Genomic DNA, 24,805 nt, shown 5'->3' with positions numbered 1-24,805 from the left:
AACAGGTCAAGAAATAAAAGCATGTTTATTTTGCTCTTTAGCTGAAAAGCTCCAAGAGCAACAAATATCTTCAGTTAAAAAAAAAGAAAGAAACAGTGGTGGAATAGGGCTGATTGTCAGAACTGAATTTCAAGGCATTGAGAAATATCTGATAGGGACAGTGACAAACAGTTTTGCTGCTAGCTACCAGGCAAATTTTGCTCGTAACAGCACATTTTCCCCTTCTTTTACATAGGAGACATGGAGAGTTGTCCAGGGATGAACAATCATAGATACCAACTTACTTATTTTTACCATTAAAGTACTTTATCTTTTCTATATACAGAGTGCTTATGTATAAATAAAGGTGAATAGTATCATAGCATCATAAGCAAATTTCACTTTTCTTGATGTTATGATGGGGTTATGATTCACTATTTTAAACTGTGAAAGTAAACTTTTTCAGAATGTTTTTATTGGGTTTGCATATTAATTTGGTTTTTGGTGCTATCATATTCAGAATGTAGAAGTAAAGCATGGAATGATAGTGGAGCTGTCCAAACATGCCATTGTAGGACTGTTTAGTTTTAGTCCAGACTCTAAACTTATCTATTTGTATAAGTGAAAACGGATCATTTAAAAAATACTTCCTCTCCACTTACTTACCATTTAAATATTGTACATGGTACAATAAAAAATAAGCCAACTGAGTAACAAATTCTTTACGCTTTTCTTGGAGAAGAGAAGCCAAATGTATAATATCTGTTTGCTTATTACAGCTCTGTGCAGTGCCAATATCACACAGATTCCAGGTGATTTACAGCTATAAAATAACACTGGGTTGGCTGTACAGTATATGTTTGGGACAGGCAGGAGTTGGGAGTTTTAGGATGGTGTTGATGGTTGGAGATTTGATGTTGGGTCGCAAACCCTTTGGCTGATCCAGGAGTGGGAAACCAGAGTGGAAGCAGTCAGTGGATGTGAGCTCTGGTGGAACACAACTCCTTAATGGTAGCCTCTAGGGTTCCTTGCAGCCTGGGGGAAACTCTGGGCTGTCTGGCTGTTTGGAGACTTTTGGCTTCTGCGATAATCAGAGCAGCAGCGAAGCCAGTGGTGGAATGGGGCTTTCAGCCACACTGCCAAGCAGCTGTTTGGCAGGATTTGTTTTCTTCCTTGAGGAGCCACCAATCAGCTTGAAAAAGTTCCTGGGAGACATGGTGACACCAGTAGCAGTCCTTTCCTTTCTTGCTCATGTAGCAGCAGACACATCCATGGCCATGCTTGTGCTTCAAGAGGATTTCCAGGCTGTGGAGCAGGCAGTCGGACCAGGTCTCAGTAAGACTGTTAAATGGATGCTGGTGCTCAAGAGCTTGCAGAAGATGACAGTGGGAACAAGAGTGTGCTGATGGTCTTGAGAGAGGACTATTCTGCATCCTGCAGCTGTTAATTTGACTGACCACTTGGAGCAGTGATGCAGAGCAGTATTTCTCAACCTTAGCAACTTTAAGATAAGTGGACTTCAACTCCCAGAAATTCCTTTTCTATTTTCTATTCTATTTCAACAAGGATTAAGCTCAAGTAGCTTAGTCTGGATCTGATTCTGAATAAGATAAAATATTTGTACATACATGAACTAAAAACAGTTGTGCTACTTGGCTAGCATGTACTGTTGTTTGATTTTTAATCCTGGCTTGGTCCCCATGTGTCCTCCAAATCTGCTTAGGAAAGTTGGATCCTTTGGAGCAGATTTTCAGGGAATATTGAAGGGGTGGAGGAGATCACGGAAAAGTTCTATTGCACAAATAGAAGTGGGCTCACTGAAGATTAAATGTATCCTATTTTTTTTAATCATTTGATCATAATTATGGATAGACTTTTAAAAGTAGGGAAGCTGTATTTACCTAAAAAGGCAAATAAATTTCCCATTTTATTCTTTCTCTTATAGGCCTTCTGCTCTATCAAGCAGTCCAACGTATTCAGACTTACCATTCATCAGAATATCCCCGCACAGAAATCCTGCTGCAGCATCAGAATCTCCCTTTAGTCCACCTCATCCATACATTAACCCTTACATGGATTATATCCGATCACTGCATAGCAGCCCTTCTCTCTCTATGATTTCAGCTGCTCGGGGACTGAGCCCTACAGATGGTGAGTTAAAACCTGGGTTCCTGTTTGCTGTTGTAGTTGCATTGTTTATGCTGGTCTGTGATGGTAATAAAGATTGATATGTTTTGATAGTTGCATTAATTTTCTCAAACATTCCTTCCAATCAACTACAGATTCATTACATACTTATTACACCATAATTGTTTTAGTATTTTATCATCTTAAAGCCAGCCATTTATACATTTCATTTAAGTTATTTAAAACCAGAAGTATATCTACTGATTCAAAAACCTGCGGTTGTAAAGTAAAGTATTGATATGCCTGCTCAGATAAAATTATAAGTATAATGAGTAATTCTTGAAGATACCAAGACAAGGGTTTATGGCACACTCCATAAGAAGTTAGAAAGAAATTTTTTATCTACTTTCCACAGTACTTTGGTAATTTGAAAAAAAATACAGTTCTTCTCAAGTTGAATTATTTTGGGAAGATGATATAAGAAGAGATTTAGGAAAGTAGAATGCTGCTTTTTTATCCATGAAGGAATAAATTAATCCATCTAAATTTAATTGTGTCTAGATAACAATGAAACCAATAACAGTTACGACAAATTTACCCCATTTGCTGTACAAGATCTTTTTTTTTTTTTTTTTTGCAGTATTGATGGCTATAGTTGTAAAAAGGACAGCTACCTGAGGACAACTTTAATAGTCACTAGAAAATCTTGAACTGGGTGTTTTGTGTGTTTGATGGGAGTGGAAAGAAGCTGGCTTTGGATTCTCTGCATCATAGTTATTCCATTCCCCTCTGTGGATTAGTACAAAAATGGGAGATGGGCTTACTGGTCTTTTTACCACACCAACACTGTGTGTGTGTGTTCTGTCGGTCTATCTGTCTATCTTCCTTCTGCCCTAGTCTGAAAAGGTTGGCAGGCCTTGAGATACAATATAGTAGGCAATACATCATAGGATTCAGTCTTGGCCCAATTATGATAGTTCTTGCTGTAAAGTTTGAGATGCTATTATCAGTACCACCTATTCTTTAAACATTCTGTGGTAAGATGATAGTTTTTGTTGTTGTTGTTGTTGTACTGTTTTGATTCAGCCCATCCATATCTTTTTGATGACTCTATACAAAAAACCACATCAGGGAGCACCAGGACAATCTTATTGCCCATCTGATTTGCAGATTTCACACATTCTGAATGCATGTTTCTTTATCAGGAAAAATATTGAGTATTACACAGTTTAAAATCCAAACCACATGCTGAATATATTCATAAAAATTTAACAACTGTAACAAATCCTTCTGTGAAAAATCTTTCTTGTAGCAATTCATTACATAAATAGACTAGTTTACCATGTTTGCTTATAATTGATGGTTCCTGATAAGAACCAGTAATAAGATAAAAAATATGCATCCTTGGGTAACTAAAAGGTTAATTCAGTTTGTGAAAACAAATCCTTAAAAACCTACTCAAAGTAAGATAACATTTATACATTGCAGGGGAAGAAAAGATGACTGGTATTAGCTGGGTTCACAGATAGCATTAAATCATAAATCATGGGTTAGAAGACATAATGGCTGGTTTCCCATGTCATGCTTAGCCAAAATGAAATAATGTGTGAATCACTCATTGATTTTACTAGAAATTTCATCTCCAGCATATGCATATTCATTTTTTGGTGTTGCTGCTGTGTTAAATGAACAGAAATATAACTGCAGTTTAAATGTTCCCTAATGGTAATTGCTGCTAAATTGAGTTATAATGGATCAAATTATGTAGGTGGTGTGCACGAAAGACAACTAAACTATTTTAATTAAGGGAAAAGTCATTCACAGCACTGAACAAAATGGCAGGTTTACAAAACAGACATTCTCCCTTTAGCTGAATTTGAAAAATGAGTTGTTCTCACTGCCTAAATGGATAGAACCATAACTAATTAATCGTCACTTATAAAAGCATATAGTTAATCCATTACTTAGTTATGCTTGTTCTTATGAGAATAAGTTTTAATGACCTGTTGTCAATCCTAGTTTATATTATATATGCAGCAGGGCATTTTTAATAGTGATAGAAGAAAGTTTATTGCTTAAAACGTTTGTTAATACCCCAAAGGTTATAGTAAGAATCCCATAAATAATTGTATGACCCGATCTACCAATTTTTCAAAAATACTTTCTAGATACCAGTGACATTAACTATAGTTATTAAATGTGTTCTCTGTAATTTCTTATACTTCTACATTTTTATGTTTATGCAGGAACTGTATAATTTAAATAATTTAATTATAGTCTGGGTTTGGGTGCTGTATAGACATTGTTAAATCAGATAGCATTACTAAATATCTTAACAGGAATATATAAATGTACAAAAGAAACTAATGATATATATTTGGAGCCAAATCAGGAGAAAGAAACTTGGTATAACAAAATTAAAATCCCAAACAATGAAGCTTAATGAATTCATGGTCTCTTTTTCACTGTCTCCTGATCATTTGCTTTTAGGATACCCAATGTAGTCTTAGTCATAATGATAATTTCTGTGATCAGAGTAAATAAAATTGCTTTTGAAAAGAGCAGCCCAGTTATTAAATAACAATATGAAGATACACTATGTAAACCTTCAGTTGAATTAATTTCATGCTTTGTGTATAAAATGAATTGCTGTGCAGGAGACTACTATAATTTCAGAGATGGCAAAAGACCCCAATATAACCATCTAAGTTTGCCAAGATGTGTCAGTAAAGTGACTAGAAAGTTTTGGAGCCGTGAAGAACTAGCAAGCAGATTCATGTCCTTCTCTCTATATGTCTTTTTTAAAATCAAGATTGCAATTTCTAAAGAATTTGTCTAAAATTTCTAAAGAATTTTATATCTACCTAAAATCTCATAAGCAGATTTTAGGAAGATACTGAATTTAACAGTCCCTCCTTGCAAACAAATTCTCCTTTAACATTTATTATGGAAGCATATGAATTTAAAACTGTCAGCACTTGAATGCCTATTTTTGATAATTCCCAAAGTTAAATTAATATTTAAAGGTCAGTATTCTGAATTTCTACCAAGGCTTCTCAAATTGAGATCCAATCCATGTTATATAAATGAACAATACTTATTTATACTAGGCTAAATTTGTACAAAGTTACTTATTTCAATGTATAATTCTGTATTGCCATATTTTATTTTTTTTCATGAATCATACTAACAAGAAAAAGATAAAGATGCAGGCAAATACATGTAGCCCTCCAACATATTTTCTGAGGTCCTTGATGCACATTTTCAATGTAATGGGAGAAATGTTTGGGGATTTGGTTTGATTTTTCCAAGATTTCACAGGTTGTGATTTTTGTGGAGCAAAATGGGAGCTTTAAATCTTACAAAAGCTAAAGACCCTTAATGTCTCCTCATGGCCCTGGTTCTTCAATTTTTGTGGGTTGTAAGGGGCTAAAGCATACATTTTACCCTTTAAAACCTCTTAAAATGGACATGTAGCTGCATTCCTCTGTGGAATCATAATGTCACAACCTACACCTTCTGAGAAACTGGGGATTCCAGAAAAAATGTTGAAGTATGACCCACAACTACAAAAAGAATTCCCCTACCCTACATGGTAAAAGTAGATCCAGTGGGCAGAAAAATAATACACCCTCTCCTGGTTTACTGAGTGCATTCCAGTCCAACGACTTGGTCGTTAAGCAAAATGGTTGCTAAGTGAACATGTGACAGAAAGAGAGGATGCTGTGAAGATCACTAGTTGCTGCTTTCTCATTCAGATAAAGTTCTCTGGTACAGTGTCCTGTGCCTGACCCTTTCTTTGTCTCCCCTTTTTTTACCTCCTTGCAGGATGGAGAGATTCCTTAAACTGTTCCTGAGCTGCTTTTCTCCACAGCACTGAAAAGTGCTAACTCCAAGTTAACAAGCTCAGCTCTGTGGCCTTAATTAGTTGATCAGAACCCTCCTGCCAGCTTCACTGCTGCCTGAAACTGACCAACCTTAATCAGTTTCACACTGAAGGCTTTTGTTGTTAGGCACTAGAAAGTTGGTTGTAAATGTGCACATTGACCAGAAAATGAATTTTTAATTACCTTTTATTACCATCGTATTAGTGAATGGTCACTAACCAAGGTAGTTACTAAATACGGAGTGGCTGTAAATTTTAAAAAATGGAGCCATAAATTAGTCAGATTCTGGATGCTACATTTTTGGAATACTGTGAAAGCCTGTTCAATGTATAATAAAAGATAAAAAACAAAGAGAGCCAGTCTGGTGTAGTGGTTAAGGCATTAGACTAGAAATTGGGAGTTAGTGAATTCTAGTCCTGACTGGGCCAGTCACTCTCTCTTAGCCCTGGGAAACAGGCAGTGGCAATCCACTTCCTAAAATTCTGCCAAGAAAACTGTAAGAACTAGTCCAGGCCGTTGCCAAGAACAAAGACTGAACTGAATGTGCACATGCACGTGCGCGCGTGCACACTCACACAAAGAGTAACTCATAGGGAGTGAAGATTTTTACCATAGGCATCGTGTGATCCTTCATCTTGTACCAGCCAGCAATCTGGCTACTGTGTTTTTAAAAAATTGCAATCTCTACAATTCTTCCCCTGCAAAGTATGTTGCAATACTCACAAGATGTAACAAAAGCATGGATGACACTAATTCCCTACAGTATTAGTGAAGTCAGTGGAAGGGTCACAGTTGGTGCATATCCTTAATTGTGCAGATATACTCCTTGCCACAACCACCATCTGCAAATCCAGTGATTGATCAGGCTACTGCCTGAGCTCTGTGAGAGGGGTGAAGTCACATAGGGGCGACAGTGTCAACTGAACACTTGAATTTGAATGGCTTGATGTCAATTCACACCCTAAAAATAAGGCTTCTTAACCTTAAGCCAGAATCCCCCAATTTCTGCTTAAGAGAGCATTTAGGGGTTATAAAATCAGGATTGTCATGCTGCAGCACATGCATTACAGAACATGGAGGAAGAGTAAGGAGACATTTATTCACATTACAGTATAATAAATTGTGACTTGTGGGGCTTTAAATGATTGTCTGAAGCAGGTCAGTGTTTTAGAGCTTCAGAAATCAGTTCTTATTACAATGATTTGTGTACAGACTTTGTAGTAAAACTAGCTCCTTACCAAAATATTTCTGGTTAGTGCAGTCGTGTTAGCTAAAAGTGAAGGCTTCTCCTCTTTACAGCTGAAGTTTCTTTCAGTAGGAGAACACCAGTTGTGTATTTTAATGTTACATTCTCCCTTCATGGCTTGCAGATACCCCAAACTTACTTTTGAATATTTTCAGGTAATGTTACTGTTAGTTAATTCAGACACTTATGTCTGAAGGCTTAAATATTTTTAAGTGTGTCTGGAAAAAAAAAACTGCTGTTGTCAAATACTATAAAGCTTCGAAATCAATGAGTTCTTATCATGATTTTAGCCCCAATGGGTCCTTAACCATTTTATTGATAAATTACAGTATTAGCGAAGTGGTATAAGGAATGTTTTATGCTGAAAACCATTAAGCATACTTGATTAACATTCAGAAATATATAAGAGGGGTTTTTTTTTTTTGCTTTCTAGCTAGTGTTAAAAATTGTTTCATAAATTGTTTCATAAATGTAACAGTATTTGCTATATGTATAAACAAATAATCTCCCATATAAAGCCATATATATCTTAGAACTTGGATAGCTGATAAAGTGCTTGCATCATACATGTTGCTCATCAATTAAGGCCTAGTGCCTCTTGACAGTCGTGCATGTGTCCCTCTCATACACAGTGACCCAAGAAGGGGCATTGTAAGTACCAACCGTGTGGTCATAGAGGGCCTCCAAGTTCAATTAGAGTTGCTTTCGAGCCTTAGGAGCTTTTATTATTATTTAAAATTTGCTATTAACTTATTAGAAATTAATTTTAAAAATTCCTAACCATACTGGGATTGGAGGTTAGAAATTATGTAAATAAAAAGACTCCTAAAGAGATGAACTGTATTAAAAACTGACAAAGGCTTGTCCTTTTGACTGTTGTTCAGAAAATCTGTTAGATATTTAGAATATAGTATGTGTTTTTGCTTTTTGACTAGTTCCATTTTCTTATAAAATCCTCTATCTTTTGGCATCCTTTTTTAGTATAATTAGAAAGTCTTTTTATATCTGTAACTAGATTTTTAGGAACTTGCTGGAACACGTTCATTGTTCCTTCAACGAGCTTATCCTGTTGGAAATCCTCCATATATATATATATATATATATATATATATATATATATAAAATTGCATCATTGGATTAAATCCAGGTCAAGTTAGTTGCATTTAGACCCACTGAAATTAATGATTTACAACTTAGCATTGATTAATGTATTAAGTAGATTTCAATGGAATTAAATATGACTGATGCATTTGACCCAGCTTATTGGTATTCATAGATGTGGATAAATATTCTGCATTGATACAGTATATTAAAAATAAATAGCAAGTCACCAGAGCTTGCATAATATTTAAAAAATAAACAGTGCAAAGGTAATAGAATGTATTTTATTTTTAAAAAATAAACAATGCAAATAATAGATGGATGGATGGATGGATAGATAGATAGATAGATAGATAGATAGATAGATGGATAGATAGCTGATGTCAGATAGATGGATAGATAGCATAGTTTCTGATGTCATTAAATTATGCTTTTAATGTCCTATTTTAGCTCCACATGCAGGGGTCAGTCCAGCAGAATACTACCATCAGATGGCTTTACTGGCAGGCCAGCGCAGCCCATATGCAGACATCATTCCTTCAGCTGCCACAGCAGGAGCAGGTGCCCTTCATATGGAATATCTCCATGCTATGGATAGTAAGTAATAAATGCTATAACCAAAAAGATTAAATGAAGGTTCTGTTATTACTGGGGGACAAAAATCTTACTGTACAATAGTATAGTGTAATAAAGTTTTCATGAAAATACATTAAGATTCCATTAAGTAGGGCTGCAAAGATCCAGACAAGTGCTAGGTGGCCACAAAGAGAGTTTTCTGTATTTGTAGCTGCCTTCTAGTTTTTTGGGTTTTGCAGTCCAGGTATGATAACTCTTCATTAAATATTATTTTGTGAATTAAAATACTTCAGTTGAAGAACTAATTTGCAATATTTCACAACATGGTGTTTTCATTATCTTTAGTAGTTATAATAATATTGATTATCGTTAAGACATTTACCAAAAAGGAAGCCCAGATCTTTCCTTGTGAGCCTTACCTTTCACTGTTGTTCTTTTCCATTGTCCCTGCATCTATTTTAGTCGAATATATTGCACTTTAAAGAGTTTTGTGACCAAAACACCTACATTTTCCTTAAAGAACTTGTATTTTAAAGTGCTTCAATTTCTGATTCATGTGCCAGAAGAAATTCGAGCCGACAAAATAAATCAGTCTTTTCAGCTTTGGATGTCATCGCACAATTCCAGATAATGACTCAAGTGGTGGACCATCCCCATCCTGATACTCACACAAGATTTTATTGACATTATGATATTTCATGCAAAGGAATTTAGCAATTTTAATTATATTTTGGGAGCTGCATATGCCATTTTGGTGAAAACTAGACATCATAATGTCTGCAGTGTCAGAAATTCTCTGGAAAGATTCAGCTTATGAAGGCATGTCCAAGAGCAACATTTACAACCACCCACTTCATCATGATGCATCAGACCACTGCACAGTTACAGCTCACTGGAGCAATGGAGGATATGCCTCCACTTGTCACTCTAGATGTTTTTGCTCAGCAGATTCTTTTTCTTGTATTTCATGTGCAGTCACTATGAGCCTGTCATCCTAACTTTCCTTGCCTTGAACATGACAAAGCTGGCTTTGAAGATCTCCTTGGTGTTGTCCTGAGCTATTAGAGTTGTTCTTTGCTGTTCAAACATAGCCTCTGCATTTCATTTGTATCAAAGCTTGATTCTTTCCTTTTTCCCCCTGGCCCTTTAATTGACTTGAAGAAAGATTCCCTGTCCATTCATAAAGTGATGCATGTGGAGTCATGATAGATGGGGTGGCCTATACATTTTATAAACAAACAGACCACTAAACAAAGAAATGCATGTGGAATTTGTTTGTGGAAAGACCAGCTCTCTGTGCTAAGAGAGCCACAAAACTGCTCAGCAGTTCTCAAAAATGATTTTGTCACTGTACAGTACATCTCTACAGTATTATAAATTGGTGAAGCAGCCATTAACAGACACTTAATATTTGATGTGTATATCTTTAGGAAGGTTACCAGCTTGACCTTTGGTCCTGATTGGACACAATCTTTGATATGGCCATAACAACTACTTCATGAGCATTAGTAGCTTGACCTTCTCCTCACTCCCCATCAGATACATACTTTGCTATTTACACAGTAAATGTAAAACACAAAGACTACAGTGAAGAAGAGAGGCTCTCTGAGTGCCATCTGTAAATTGATTCTGTCATATGAAAAGATGGGAGCCAAAGTAATTGCTAACTGCAGAGAGCCACCAGATCTTGGCTGCAAAGAATCTTAAGACCACTAGATGGCAGCAAAGAGATTCAGAAAACTTAAATTCTTTGTTGGCATCTAGTAGTTGTCTGGATTTTTGCAGCTCAGATCTGGTAGCCCTAACACTGTATAGATAAGAGCAGAATCCATATTGAGGAATTCATAGGCCATCCTTGAAAAACCATAGTTACAAGTAAAAAACATATTCTTTATTAACTGTCTGAAAAATCATCATTTTGAAATAGTGCAGAGCCATCTGGTAAAGATTTTTATCTTTACCAGATGCTGGGATTATCTCAAATGAGATGGAATTTGTACAACAAGGAGAAATAAACAGAATTTGTGCAACAAGGAGAAATAAACAGAGATATACAGTGAGAAAGTACACTGTCTATCACTGGGAATCTAATTCATAGAAGGTAGTCTAATTTGAAAATTCTGATTTAAAAAACCACTTTTCTATTAATTCAGTTATAATCAACTATTATAAATGAGCATCTAGAAAGTTTGCAGATGTACAAAATTCTGATGCAGAATTCACAGAAATGAATCCAAGCAACTAAATATGGTAAAGTTTATGTGAAGGGAAGCAATCCTTTAGCTTCTGTATCTTCAGCACGTATAGGGCCTTTACTGTTTCTCTGTCCCTTTTTAGCAGAAGTTTAGTTGCTGAAAGATGGCCTAGCAGCTAAACTGGGATGCATAGGCTAGTATCCCAAACAGTCTGTCCTCATTCACTATACTGCACAATGGTAGGGCATTGATGGAATTCCAAAACCGATAGATCAACTTACACTTGGGCCAAGGAAGGTAGAAAAAGGGTTTGTTCTTTTTCCTTCTGCAAAAGTTGACTATTTTAGTGACCTATCACTGAGGTTTTTTCTTTAGGTAACGCCACATATTTTAGTGTCATTTTAGCAGCAATTATTCTTTTAAGGGCTGTATCCTGTATTAAATAAAACAATACGTTAGCAAGCTGCTTGATTAAACAATCAGTAGAGAAATAAACTAGGAATGAATTATAAGAAGGTCATTTTAACTTCACCTTCTCTATTTGATGAGAATTTGTTTAGTCAGGCAATAGAGCCTTTATCTAAATAGAGAATGGGCTTGTGTTTTGCTTTGTAAAAACTAATTAAAACTATTTTAACTAGCATGAGTGTATAGTAAATTAATTGTCATTAAGCAGGAATTTGAGTGTCCTACCCATTCATCATGCTGAATAAACTCTTTTCTTCTTTGTCACAATTTTAGATGAAAAAAACAAAAACAAAATAATTAGCAGAAAGCCAAAATTAAGATGCTGAAACTACATTAATCCCCATGCTTGCATTTAATAGCTAAATACTACAGTCTCTGTTACATTGTGTTAAAGGCCATGTGCCTTTTGCCTTACTTTTTCAAGAAAAATGACATTTAATTGTGTTTTTAAATAACCATGTTTAAATTATTTTGAGTCAGCTTCCCTCTGTTTGGTTTGGATTTTGTTTTTAAACTACAGAAATTGTTTATATGACTGTAAGCTCATATCACTGGCTTCTTTTTTGATGATAGTAATGTATAAATCTGATAGTAATAATAGTAAAATAGATCAGTCCTCTCTACTGCTCCTGAGCTACTTCCCACTGTGGATCAGAAAGGTACAACAGGAAACTTAAGGGAAGCTAAAAGGTGACAACTGTTTTTTGGTTTTCTTAATAAAACCTCTACCCCAAATACCTTCTCACTCTAAAACAATAAAAAACAGTAAGATTATTCTTCCTGAAGCATAAATTTAATTTGCAACATAATCAAATAACATACCAATCATCTTAAATTTACCAACCAGCTTCCTACTTTACATGAGTTGCATTTCTTTATATTTCTTTATTTGGTTTATTTACATTCTACTTTTATGTTTATATAACACTCAAGGTGGCTTGCAGAAATTAAAGAGACAAATTATAAAATGTAACAATAAAAAACAATACAATTAAATACACTTCCTTGAGGAACATATTTCATAACCTGGAAGCCACACAGGAAAAGGCTACAGTATACAAAATAGGTAAGTTTCAAGAAACAGGAGGTTCATCAAAAGGACCTCCCCTGCTGATATAAGTAATTGGGCAAGTTCATAGCAGGAGTGGTGATTCTTGAGATAATCAGGCCCTAGAGCTTTAAAGGTCACCATCAGATCATAAATTAAGCCTGGTAGGCAATAATCATACAGTGCAAATATTTTACTACAGGTATCCTATGGATAGGAAGGATCAGAACTAGTAGAAAACACTGCCCCAAGGACCTAACCCTTATACTCTAGTTGGTTATATTGAAATCTACCAAGAAATGCAGGAGACCTAGCAGGGTCGTATTCATCCATCCAGCTTCCATCATAGATCATCCAGTGTCAGACTTCAGGATAGACATAGCTGTAAATTTCTATTCCTCCAGAAATGTAGCCCGGCATTTACTAGGTAACAACAGAAGGTTAAGGGACTTGATATTCCTAGATAAGATGTTTTATTTGTAGACCTAAAAGAAGCCATATACAGTGGTACCTCGGGTTATGAATGCCTCTGCTTACAAACTTTTCGGGTTACGACCAGCTCTGGCCGCAAAAATTTACCTCGGTTTGCGAACTCCACCTCGGGGTACGAACCGGATCCGCAGCCATTTTCCACCATGCCACGTGGTCTGCGGCCATTTTCCGCCCGTGCCACGTGGTCCGCGGCCATTTTTCCACCCATGCCACGTGGTCTGCGGCTATTTTCCGCCTATGCCACATGGTCCGCGGCCGTTTTTCCGCCCTGCCGCGCGTTCCACGGCCGTTTTTCTGCCCTGCCACGCGGTCCGTGGCCATTTTTCCGCCCGTGCCACGCGGTCCGCGGCCGTTTTTCCACCCTGCCGCGCGGTCCGCGGCCGTTTTTCCGCCCTGCCACGTGGTCCGCGGCTGTTTTTCCACCCTTGACGCGTGGTCCGCGGACGCCGGAACGGATTAACGGTAATTACATTGAACCTTATGGGAAGATTTGCTTCGGGTTGTGAACAAATCGGGTTGCAACCAGAGTCACGGAATGGATTAAATTCGTAACCCGAGGTACCACTGTATATGCAGAAGACCTGTCTGTGGAAAGCAGAAATATATCAATCTCTCAGGCCCGTGTTTTGAATCTTAAAACTTTCCCTTTTGTCATTTCAGGTCAATGATCTTATGGCAATTATTTTCCCAGCCTTGAGATTAAAATCAATGGTGGTGCCCCCTTGGGCAACAATAACTGCAACTAAACGTTTCTGATAACTGTTGATCAGCCCTGCACGTTGGCTTGGAGGAAGTTTAGCCCATTGTCCTTATAGAACAGCTTCAGCTCAGAGATGTTAGTGGGCTTCCTTGCATGAACTGCCCACTTCAGGTCCTTCCACAACATTTCTATAGGATTAAGGTCAGGAGATTAACTTCTCCCACCCTAGCCATGTCTGTGTGATAAATGTTAAGTCAACACTTTCATCCAGGATTAAATTGCGAATAGTAAATATTATGCCAGCACCAGATGTGGTTGATGCACAACCTTTGCTTTGGAGGGACCACCTTCACTGTCTCCTTGACATTCTTGGTCAGATTGCAGCCCAAAAGGGAAGCCAGCACCTCCTTTCCATGTAACAGCCAGGTTGCAACTTTCTAACGTATCTCTCCCACCAGTTGGTATTTAAATATTTGCTCCATTCTCTACTCTCCACCATCTCCCTAAGCAATCTCATAATGACAAGCCATAATTTAATAACATCAGCAAGATAATGCAATTCCTTTCATTAGAATCTCAGCTCTCACCCAGTCCTTTTCCAAAAAGACAAATAGGGTGCCAAGCCCAAAGGGGAATCCTCTTACATCACTCCTTCCATAGTGATCCCACCACCTCTAGGCAACCATCCTTTACACTTAGGGAGCAGATGATGCAAGCTCTATATAGAGAGGCTCCAGCAGGGTAAGTCTTCAGCAGTTATGATCCTGCAAACAATGCTGGCAGGGGCACTGGTACCTTTGCACCATTCTCCCAAGGAGTGATAATGTTATCGCAGGATGCTTAGTGGAGGGGAAACAGCACATAAGATATCCAAGAAAAAAAATGGTGACTTCAGACTTTTATCAATGGAATCAAATGCGAGAATATAGAACAACCCTAACTCATCCAACTATCTTCAGCCTCTGAGGAAATACACTGAGAGAGACTTGTAAGTATTCCCATGCTTTTAGGTACAAGTTTCAAATGGTTTTAAAACAAAAACAAAAATGAGGGAGAGAAAGCATAGGCCTTAGTTAAGGATGCAGGTTAACTGCAAACAGAATCTGTGCACATAGAAAGTTGACCACAGAAGCCAAAGCAAAGAAGGGCAAATGGAAAATAAGGTGGCAAGGGAAAGATAGGGCTGACCTTCTCACACAGCTGCCATCTCACTTTACAGCTTCTCAATATCTGGAGGGGATTTTATTAGTTTAATAAGAAATGCCTCATTTAGCAAAATGATGTACTGCATCCTTGTTCCCCAAAAACATTTACAAAAAAAGATGTTTTAAAATGAAATAAGCAAGATTTAATGGTATTTGTGAATACAGTAGAATCAGATTTGATTGTGCACCATCATATAGCATAATACCCCTGCTGGCAGACACCATCTTAGAGAGAAATGGTGCTTGCTGGCATTAGATGACTATGGAGTCAGGAGCTGTCATTTTCCTTGCCTTATAGTCTAATGAAAAGGAACTATTCAAGCATAGCGTTTGAGTTTCCTGCTCCTATATAGAAGTTTGCAATCTTAATTAAACAAACTTTCTTGTAAACTTCGATAACTATTTTCACTTGAAGTCAAGGAAAGGATACCATAATTTCAAAGAATCTAAGCACTGCATTAAATCAAGTAGCAGACAGCCACACAGTAAGTGGCAGGATCATAAACAAGAGATGAAAAGTATAAGGAGTCCGGGGTGGGGGATTTTTCACTGACTCGTCAACGCTGTATCCGGAGCAAGATTGGAACAACATGGGTATTTGCTAGCTTTACAGAAGAGAAGAAGAAAGAAGAGAACCACAAACCAGATGCTAGAGATAACTGACACTCTTGCTGGCAGTTTTATCTGAAGGTTTATAGCCAAAGAGTTCCAAAATAAAGCACAGATGGAATATAACTAGACTTCAGATCATGTAGTGATAGAAGCAATAAAGCAAAGATTCATATAGCAAATGTAAGGTTTTGCGCAAATGCACAGTGGTATTGTATTGGTGGCTGGGCCTTTTATAAAACTTTTTTTTTCACACATCATAGGCCAGGCATTGTTAGAAATTGCAGCATACCATTCTGGGTGGATTATATGTTTCATGCAACAGGGATGATTTTATTTTCTTTATATACAAAGAAACATATACTGAAGAGTAGAAAAAATAGACATTTTGATAGGTAACTTTAATCACTTGCCTTGAAAGATTTACAAAAGTGCTTGTAAGAATAAATATGCCACTGTGGACACACCAAAATTAAACTTAATCCTGTGGATTTAATTGGGCAAAGTAACATGTGCTTAAATCCTTTCCATTGAATCCGAATTCTTTAAGGTCATAATCAACCAAGTTTGAGAATTAAAATTTAGTGAATTTCTTAGCTGAAATGGAATTCCAGAATTCTACATTAAAAGCTTCCAGACTTTAGTTTTAAAAAGATACATACTAATATTCACATATCCAACATAGCCATCAGAAAGTACTGGTACATTTGATAGCAAATTGTTATAGGACTGTTTTATGAATAAAATAAATATATTATAAGTTATCATAAATAACATTTAGGGTATTGGTTTAAATCCTTCTTTCCTCCTAATCTACTTTGCAGAATTGTTGGGAAGCTTTAAGTTTTATTCCATTCTGAGCCCTCAGGAGAAAGGATGAAATATAAATACCTATAAATATTTTAGAAAAAAAATTATTCCATTCATGAACAAAACACAGCACCTTGATTTTCCCTTTGTGTGAGTGCTTGAGTGTATGTTAGAAGCCTTTTAGCACTTTTTAATAGAGTGTAAGGTTGTGCATTCACCACTAGCTCAGATTTGAACCACTCCATCTTTTTGCTTCTAGTGAATTAATGAAGTGAATGTCTAACCAGCCATCAGATTCATAAATCACCAGAAATGAGAAGGATAACACATAAAAGTCTTTTCCTTTTGTTTAGCAATTTATCATTTTGCTTGCACATTAATAAACAGAACTCCCTTGAGGTAAGCAATGGAAAGATAAATTTTTCTTCCTAATTTTCCTCAATAGTAGCCGGTAGATCATAAGTGAAAAGAGTGCGCTTGTCAAAAGCATGTACTAGTTTGGCAACTCTTTATATCCACTGCCAGTAGCAATAAATAAAGAGGATTGGTGCTCTGATAAATAATTGTTTTTGTTTATACAACAGGTGCCAGGTTCCCAAGTCCCAGGCTGCCAACAAGACCAAGTCGAAAGAGAACATTGTCCTTATCACCTCTGTCTGATCATAGTTTTGACCTTCAGACCATGATCCGCACATCTCCAAACTCCTTGGTCACAATTCTGAATAATTCCCGTAGCAGTTCTTCAGCAAGTGGCTCTTATGGGCATTTATCTGCAAGTGCAATAAGGTAAATCCTGACAAGTTGCAGGAATTTTCAGTATATATCAATCTTGCAAGACTTCATAAATCCTTTTATGAACATGTTTTTATATAACCTTCATTTCAAACAACTGAATCTGGGATTAAGAAATTAATTTCCCCCTCCCCAAGGATATTGCATCGTTTAAGTATCCTTTTTTAGTACAGTATGAGAACAAAAAATAAAAGATCCTGAGCAATCAAAACCATTTAAATGACATGTATTAGGCACAATTTTAGGAGGAGATACAAGGAAGGCAGCATATTCCAAGCATGTCTATTCTGTAGAATATGAAGAATTTGCAAGAGCACTCCAAAACTAAGTGTATGCCATTCAGAATCCCATGAGGAATAGGACTTCTTATGAGAAATATAATTCCTTTGCTATTCTTTCTTGATGACTGGTATTCTGTGACAGGTTGCTTATATGTGAGGCGATATATAGCTATTGGTAGCCTTATCCTTATAGAGTTGACTTGTTCTCTTTTAAAGCCATCTGAGTTAATAACTGTGATCGTTAAGTGGAATCACATTCCATAATCTATGCATTTTGAGAAGTAATTCAGTTCACTATTTTCCAATGTCTCAATTATCTTTTATTTATTTGACTAGGGTTAAATATTGCTACTGATTAAGGGTCCATCTAAAAGTTTTTTGAACTACTGGAATAATGACAGTTCATGAAAGCTATCACTGATGGTTTTAAGGAAAGGCCAATTTCATTACAAGAAGAAATTTTTGGTTATTTCTATTATGATCATGATGAATAACTAATTCCATTCATAAAAGGTTCTAATCTGGGCATAAAAAGGAGACCTGATTAATGGTTTGTTCCTGCCTGCCTCTTTACTGTTACTATTACTTCTGCCCAGTTCAGAACACAAGAAAGCCAAATAGGTGTTACAGGAACTTTAATAGCTGTAATAGAAAAAAATAGGAGAAGGAGCCTCAGGCTCCTGAATGAAAGGCAGGATATAAATAAAGAGTGTGTGTGTGTATGTGTGTCATTTGAATGTTGGGCATCACTACATTTATTTATTTAAATGTTATACTATCAGCAAAGATGGAAATTGTACCAATGAATTATTTCAAAAATAAAAAAATTAAATGAATGGAAAATAAAGCCAGTGTATCAGCAGGTTTTTCTAATATATTAACAGTACTTTCCAAAAGAATTGGACTAGTCACCAGTTTGTTTCCAGACACAATTTAAAGTCTTTACAATTTTGCTTTGTCCCTTGATCTAAGATATGGTGGAAAACAATGTACCCTTTAATTTCTGATATAACATGTGTGGGGGAAAAAATGTTTTGTACAGCTTTTCCCAAACCAAGTAGAAATTTGTATGCCACAATATGAGTGTTGAAGTAAATTGCAAATACATGTAATAGCAATATGTTAAAATGTTTATGTAACTATTGTTTATGTTTAACTATTTCTTAGTTAAAGTATAGTAACTAGAAAGTACAATAATGTGTCACATACATGCTTAAAAGTTGCACCTTCAGCTCATTTTTTATTCCTGGCAACTGCCCCCTGCAGTTTTCTAGGCAAGATTTCAGGAGTGGCTAGCCATTGCCTTCTTCATAGGGCTAAGAGAATAACTGGCTCAAAGTCACTCAGCTGGCTTCATACCTAAAGTGGTACTAGAACTCACAGTCTCCCAGTTTTTAGTCTAATGCTTTAACCACTGCAGCAAACTGACTCTGTGCATACATGCTTACAGTTTATAATATAAACTCACTAGTCACTAATAACTGCAATCAATATTTTGTAAGCATTTAAAATTGTTTCGGGGGGGGATTTGATGTTGAAATGAAAGAACATTTTTAAAAAAGAAAGAAAAACATTATACAGTAAACATTTAGGTAGCCCCCTCTCTTCCCCCTCCCGCCAGTCTTTCCTTTTTTTCTGGATGTATTCTATACTTATTTAAATTTTAATTATTAGTATTTAAAAAAATAAATAAAGATAAGAATGAAAGTGAACCTTGAGTGGCCCAAAACACAACAGATATTAAACAAACTTGTTTTAGAGGGAAGAGGGAAATTAACAAACTGTTTTTCAAAGAGGAAAGGGGCACTCCTTTGTGCTCAGGAAGCTCTGGGCTCATGCCCGCCGGGTTTCTAGCTGGGCCAGATCCATTGCCACTTAGCTGCAACTGCAAGGCTGGGAAAGGATTGTCTGCCTGCTTTCCCCAGGGCTGCTCCTCAGTCTGCGCCATAGCAACACCGGGCGACCCTTGCTGCTGTAGTTAAGGACTTGTGCAGGACTTCTTACGGGTCACGAGCCTGGAGTTTCATGGTGCCTAAATTTATTATTATTAATTGCAGATAACTTAATTATGTCAGTGCTCGGCTTTTTACCTTTTCACTGGTTTGATGAGTAGTGTCCACACGTATGCATGCACACCTTAGAGCAGTGTTTCTCAATCTTGGCAATTTGAAGACGTGTGGACTTTAACTCCCAGAATTAGAACAAATCTCGAAGCAATTTCAGCTATGGTGGAGGCACTTTGGTTTAGACACCTGTACTATCAAACTTTTCATCTCAGAAGGCTACGATCTTATCCTTTCTGGTGATTTTCCATGAGAACCTCTTCATTACACAGACTGTAAATTTTACTTGAAGATGTTATCTGTTTTCTCCCTTGTTCTTTTTATTGCATAACTAGAGAATTGTAATTGCTTTTAGTTTTCTGGGTTTTTTTTTAACATTATTTAAAATTTATGTTGTTTTTAATTGTTGATAGTATGGAGATTATAATTTTTAGAGCAAAGAATTCAAAATGTATCAATACATGCAGGACAAAGAATATATGTTAGAGAGGCAAGATTAGCAGTTGGACCAGTGTTCAGTTATCAGATAAATGATCTGGCTGATCATTTCAGTTTTGAACCTGGGAAGAAGCCTGGTTTATACCATATCTAAGGATCCTGCCACAAATCCCCTTTTAATATCATGCAAGGGAAATGCAGAGATTCACATAAATATTTACTTTCTAGAAATCAAAAACATGACAAAATTGGCAATATGTAAAATCAAGTGTCTTCTGAGGTTTCTTTCAAACTTTAAAAGCATACCTATGCTTTTTTTCCTCTGACACCTGACCTTTTCTTTTGAGCAGCCTACCTGAGCATAAACATGAAATTAATGAAGTCTTATTAATTACAAAGTTTTAGCAGTAACTGATTAGTTTCACCTTTCTTCTTGGTTGAGATTGTTAAACGAGTTGGAAAGGGATTAAGCAGTTGGGGGCCAAAAGGTTGAGGCAAATTTAAACGGAAGGGAAAAGAACTGGAACATCCAAGGATAAAGAGGTTGGATTCAGGCAAAGTAAAAATCAACTTGGTTACCTAAATCAGGTTTCTTTTCATAAATCAAGTGTTTAAGAGTAAAATAAGCTCTTACTGACTTATGGTAAGGAGGGGAGTCAGAGGATAGGCTTTCCATAAAGTCATTAATTTATTGTTCTTGATTATTATTATTTTTTAAGAAAGAATTGTGCAGGAAGATAGTTTCCTGTAAACAATGTTATGCATTATTCCACATATTTGAATTGGATTTCCATGATCTGAGCAAGATACAATCAATGGAACTGCCTTTCAAGTTAATTTTGAACTATCACGCATACATATATACAGTATCTTCCTTAATGGTGAGAAACAATAAAAAGTTAAAAGGACCAACATATTACAGAATGAGCAATATTATCCATTCTTGAGTCTTCTGTATTAATGAAACTATAGCAATAAACCAGGGTGGGAAAAGTGCAGTTCATGCCCTCATGTCAGCATTCCTTTTGTGACACCCAGAAGTTTCCTAACATGGCAAGTGGCCAAGAGTTAAAGAGCAAAGCAACTCTTGAGTTGATAGAATTTGTGCAATCTTTCATTAGACTCAAATATTATTATGGAATTTAGAGGTTTACAGAAAGCATACCTGTCTGTAACTAAAAAGATCTCTGAATATAATTAATAAATAATATTAATTATATGAATATATTAATATTAATATATAATATAAAGTATATGAATATAATTACATTTGAGCACTTCCTATCAGATGCTGCAATGAAATGTATATGACCATTCTCCACCAACCAGAAAAGTAGTAGCCTCCTTGTTCAGAAATAGCCTGCCTGCCAGCACAGTGGAGGAATTGCAGTATCTCTCTGTCTTATTAATCCTGTGCTCTTCCTTTGCATCTTTGATCTATCACACTGGCTAGGAGGGGAACCACAACTCTTGTCACTTTCACCCTAATGTTTATTGTTTCATTAATCAGTAAGTGCTAAAGGGAATGGCATTGCTGCCAGCAAGTGACAGTGGTGACCAGCAGCCAGTAAAATAAGATAGGTGTAGGCAAAGTGATGTCACACCTCCTCACCCACTCCCCACACACAATGTAGTGAAAACAGTCAAAAGGACAGTCACATAAACCTTCTGTTGGCAGAAGCTATAATGCACTAATTTGGGACAGAACCAGCAATGCAGAGATGTCAGAACAGCTCTTTCCCAGTATTTCTGGCTACCACTCTTTCCAGGTAGTGCTGGTATTTAAAGAATGTCTCGTTCAGAAATGTATTAAACTCAGATTTAAAACAGAAGTTCTAGTCCAAAAGGGCACTAAACTACAACATACCAAAAACTCAAGAAATGCCTGAGCTGGAGAAAGTCTTCCAAATAGGTATGCTAAAGTTACTAGAGGCTCTACATACTTATTTGGGTGATGATTTTGTTTTAAAGAAGGAAGACTTCAGCTTTTAAAACAGGTATTTTTGAGAGTGAGATCTTGAGAAGAGGCTTTATGGGGTCGCAAAAATTGGGGTCAAGGTCATCTGCATCCCATGGGTCACAGATACCCAGACATGGCATGACTAAGTTCTGCAAACAGGTTTAAATTATCAGAAATGCTCTAGAGCAGTGTTTTTCAAACTTGGCAACTTTAAGAGGTATGGACTTCAACTCCCAGAATTCCCTAGCCAGCTTGTTGAAGTCCACACCTCTTAAAGTTGCCAAGTTCAAAAAACACTGCTCTAGAACCTTGTGGAGTAGGAGAGTATGCAATTTGATTTTGTGTGATTTCTTTTGATTCTCAAGATTTTCTCACGTTAGACATGCAAAATTTCATTTAAAAACCTTAAATGATGTTTTAGGCTAGAAATAAGGAATTAAAACATATATAAAACATAAAGGCTGGCTTCAGTTATTATAGTCATTATAAAAATCAGAAGAGCCCAAAAAAAGGAACCAGATGTTTTTTGACATCAGGTCCCTTTCTTTCTGTAAAATTCAGAAATGCCATAAGAGCTCATTGTTTTTTTTCATCTTAAGAAATGAAAATAGTTTTTCCCCATAGATATTCAGCATTATAGTTCATACTATATAGTACATATAGTACATACTGCTGTAAGATAAAGAAATTGATCATGTAGATAGTATTTCCTGGTTTTATTATGTGCTTTTCACCTAAGAAACCTAAGAATACTTTGCTACAGGTCAGAAACATACATTCACACTACCATAAATTTATGGCATTTTATGGCAGTGCCATAAAATAAGTCAGTAAATGCTATTTAAAAGAGAGAGAGTGCACGTCTGCGCACTCGGACCACAGTCCTATGATGATTTTTGCAACAAAAAGAAAAAAAAATTTTTTTCTAAGTATGTGACAGAGAGAGGTCCATTCATTAATTACACCACATACCTTTACTGGAGTTCTTAATTCTACTTACACTGGGCCCCTTATTTTTTAAAAAAATCTAAATACTTTGCCTTGATAGATTTCTCTGATTCAGCTTGCTGAACATTAGAGCAATGTAATGGTGTAAACATTTTTCTATTAGAAGGTCTGTTACAAGTGCTGGTATCCTACCATTATGAAGATATGTTCCTTTTTTCCACCTGTCCTTCTCAGAATCATTCTTTGTACCTCCATATCAGAGTTGCAGATCTATCCCTTGGATAGGAAAGACTTTTAGAATAACATACAGTATGCTGTTAATAGTTGATCCTAAAAGGCAGAACCTATCAATCATTTCAGTATCTTCATTGTCAGCTCTAAGGTTTGTTGCTGTAACTAGTATCATTAGTTTGATCTTTATATTTAATCTTAGACCATGTTTCCCCTGTGCTTACTCCTCCAACTTTAAAACCATGCTCATCTTCTTCCAATCCAGCTTCTCTTAATATGCATTCAGCATGTAGGTTGAATAAATAAAGAGTATACAGCTTTTTCTCACAGTTGTGCTGACTCAGAACTATTGTGTTTTGACATGTTCTATCCATGCTGTGGCCTCCTGGCCAGTGAAAAGTTTTCACATGTGGACAATGAAATGTTCTGGGAGTCCCATTTTTCTAAGCACATTCTAGAGCTGAACATGATCAATACAGTCAAAGGCCCTTCTATTGAAACACACTGTGGCTTCTTTTTGATATTCTTTGGCTTTCTCAATTATCCATTGTGCATCAGCCATAATGTCTTCTGTTCCCTGGCCTTTCCTAAAGACAGCTTGAACATCTGCCATGTCCCTTTTAATGTAGTGCTCTAATCTGTGTTGGATAATCCTAAAAATTATTTTGCTAGCATATAAAATTAAGGATATTGTACAATAGTTTTTCTCCTTTCTTTGATAGTGTATATCGACTGACCTCTTCCAATCTGTTGGCCAATGTGCTGATCTCCAGATTTGCTGGAATAGCTTGGTTAGAATTCTTTTTTGGATGCTTGCCATATTTCTATAGATATTCCATCAATTTGTACAGTCTTGGTAATGTTTGGAGTGTTGATCTAGCTTCATCTTCTAGTAGTTGTTGGATTTTTTTGTAAGTGGGGATATCTTGGATGGGTATCTTGGATGTTGACATCTCAACTGTACAGAATTTTGGAATATTTCTTTCATTTTTGCTTGATTTTCTTGGAATCAGTTACTAATTTTTTATTTAATTATTGTAATACATTTCTTTTAAAAAAATCTTCAGATAATGGGGAAACACTAGTAGAAATTATAAAAAAAAGAGGACAATTTTATTCCGTCTTCTTCTGAAAGAACAGTGCAAATGCCATGAAGAATTTAAAAAAAAAGATGAAAGTCATAAAATACCAAAATCGCCTGATGGAAATCGATTGAAATACCCAAGACATAGGAAATCTAAATATTCAAGTTTTTAAATGTAGGACATGTGTTCAGGCAAATGAAGTTAGTTTATGTAATTTCAGTAGATGGCTTAGTGGGAGACATCTACCATTTGCTGTGCTAAGCCATAACGAAGCTCTGGGTGTTTTTTGTCACCAGTGGGTGGATGAATTTGCACCATTGCATAGGCCTAGTATCATAATAAAACAAAGTACATTCATAGGTATTAACATAATTTGCTGAATGTTTTAGTAGTTATTCATCAAAAGAAGTAGACGAAGGAAAAAAAATAGTTCTTCTAGACTACTGGTGTCAATGGTCATTGGTTAACAAATCAGCAAGAAATAGAAGTGGAATAAAACATTATGATGCTGATCCTGCATTAATGTGCTGTTACATATGACTAGAAAGACGCGATTTAAGCTAA

At 36.2% G+C, this 24,805-nt stretch overlaps 1 protein-coding gene across 3 annotated transcripts in view; it reads left to right on the top strand.

Annotated features, from left to right (window-relative positions):
- GLI3 (GLI family zinc finger 3) overlaps positions 1-24,805 on the top strand; it is a 278,516-nt gene that overhangs the window by 180,322 nt on the left and 73,389 nt on the right. For all 3 annotated transcript variants that reach the window (XM_088150011.1, XM_088150009.1, XM_088150010.1), the window contains exons 6-8: positions 1,925-2,130; positions 8,791-8,937; positions 17,028-17,229. In XM_088150011.1, coding sequence (XP_088006137.1) covers positions 1,925-2,130; positions 8,791-8,937; positions 17,028-17,229 — 555 coding nt within the window. The remainder of the gene's footprint in view (positions 1-1,924; positions 2,131-8,790; positions 8,938-17,027; positions 17,230-24,805) is intronic.

Source organism: Python bivittatus, unplaced genomic scaffold, assembly GCF_059951505.1.
Source record: "Python bivittatus isolate LINGU-HERP-01145 unplaced genomic scaffold, Pbiv_v1 ctg000610_np1212, whole genome shotgun sequence".
Taxonomy (NCBI): Eukaryota; Metazoa; Chordata; class Lepidosauria; order Squamata; family Pythonidae; genus Python; species Python bivittatus.
The sequence above is the reverse complement of the archived record's forward strand: the minus strand, read 5'-3'. Positions and strand labels throughout refer to the sequence as shown.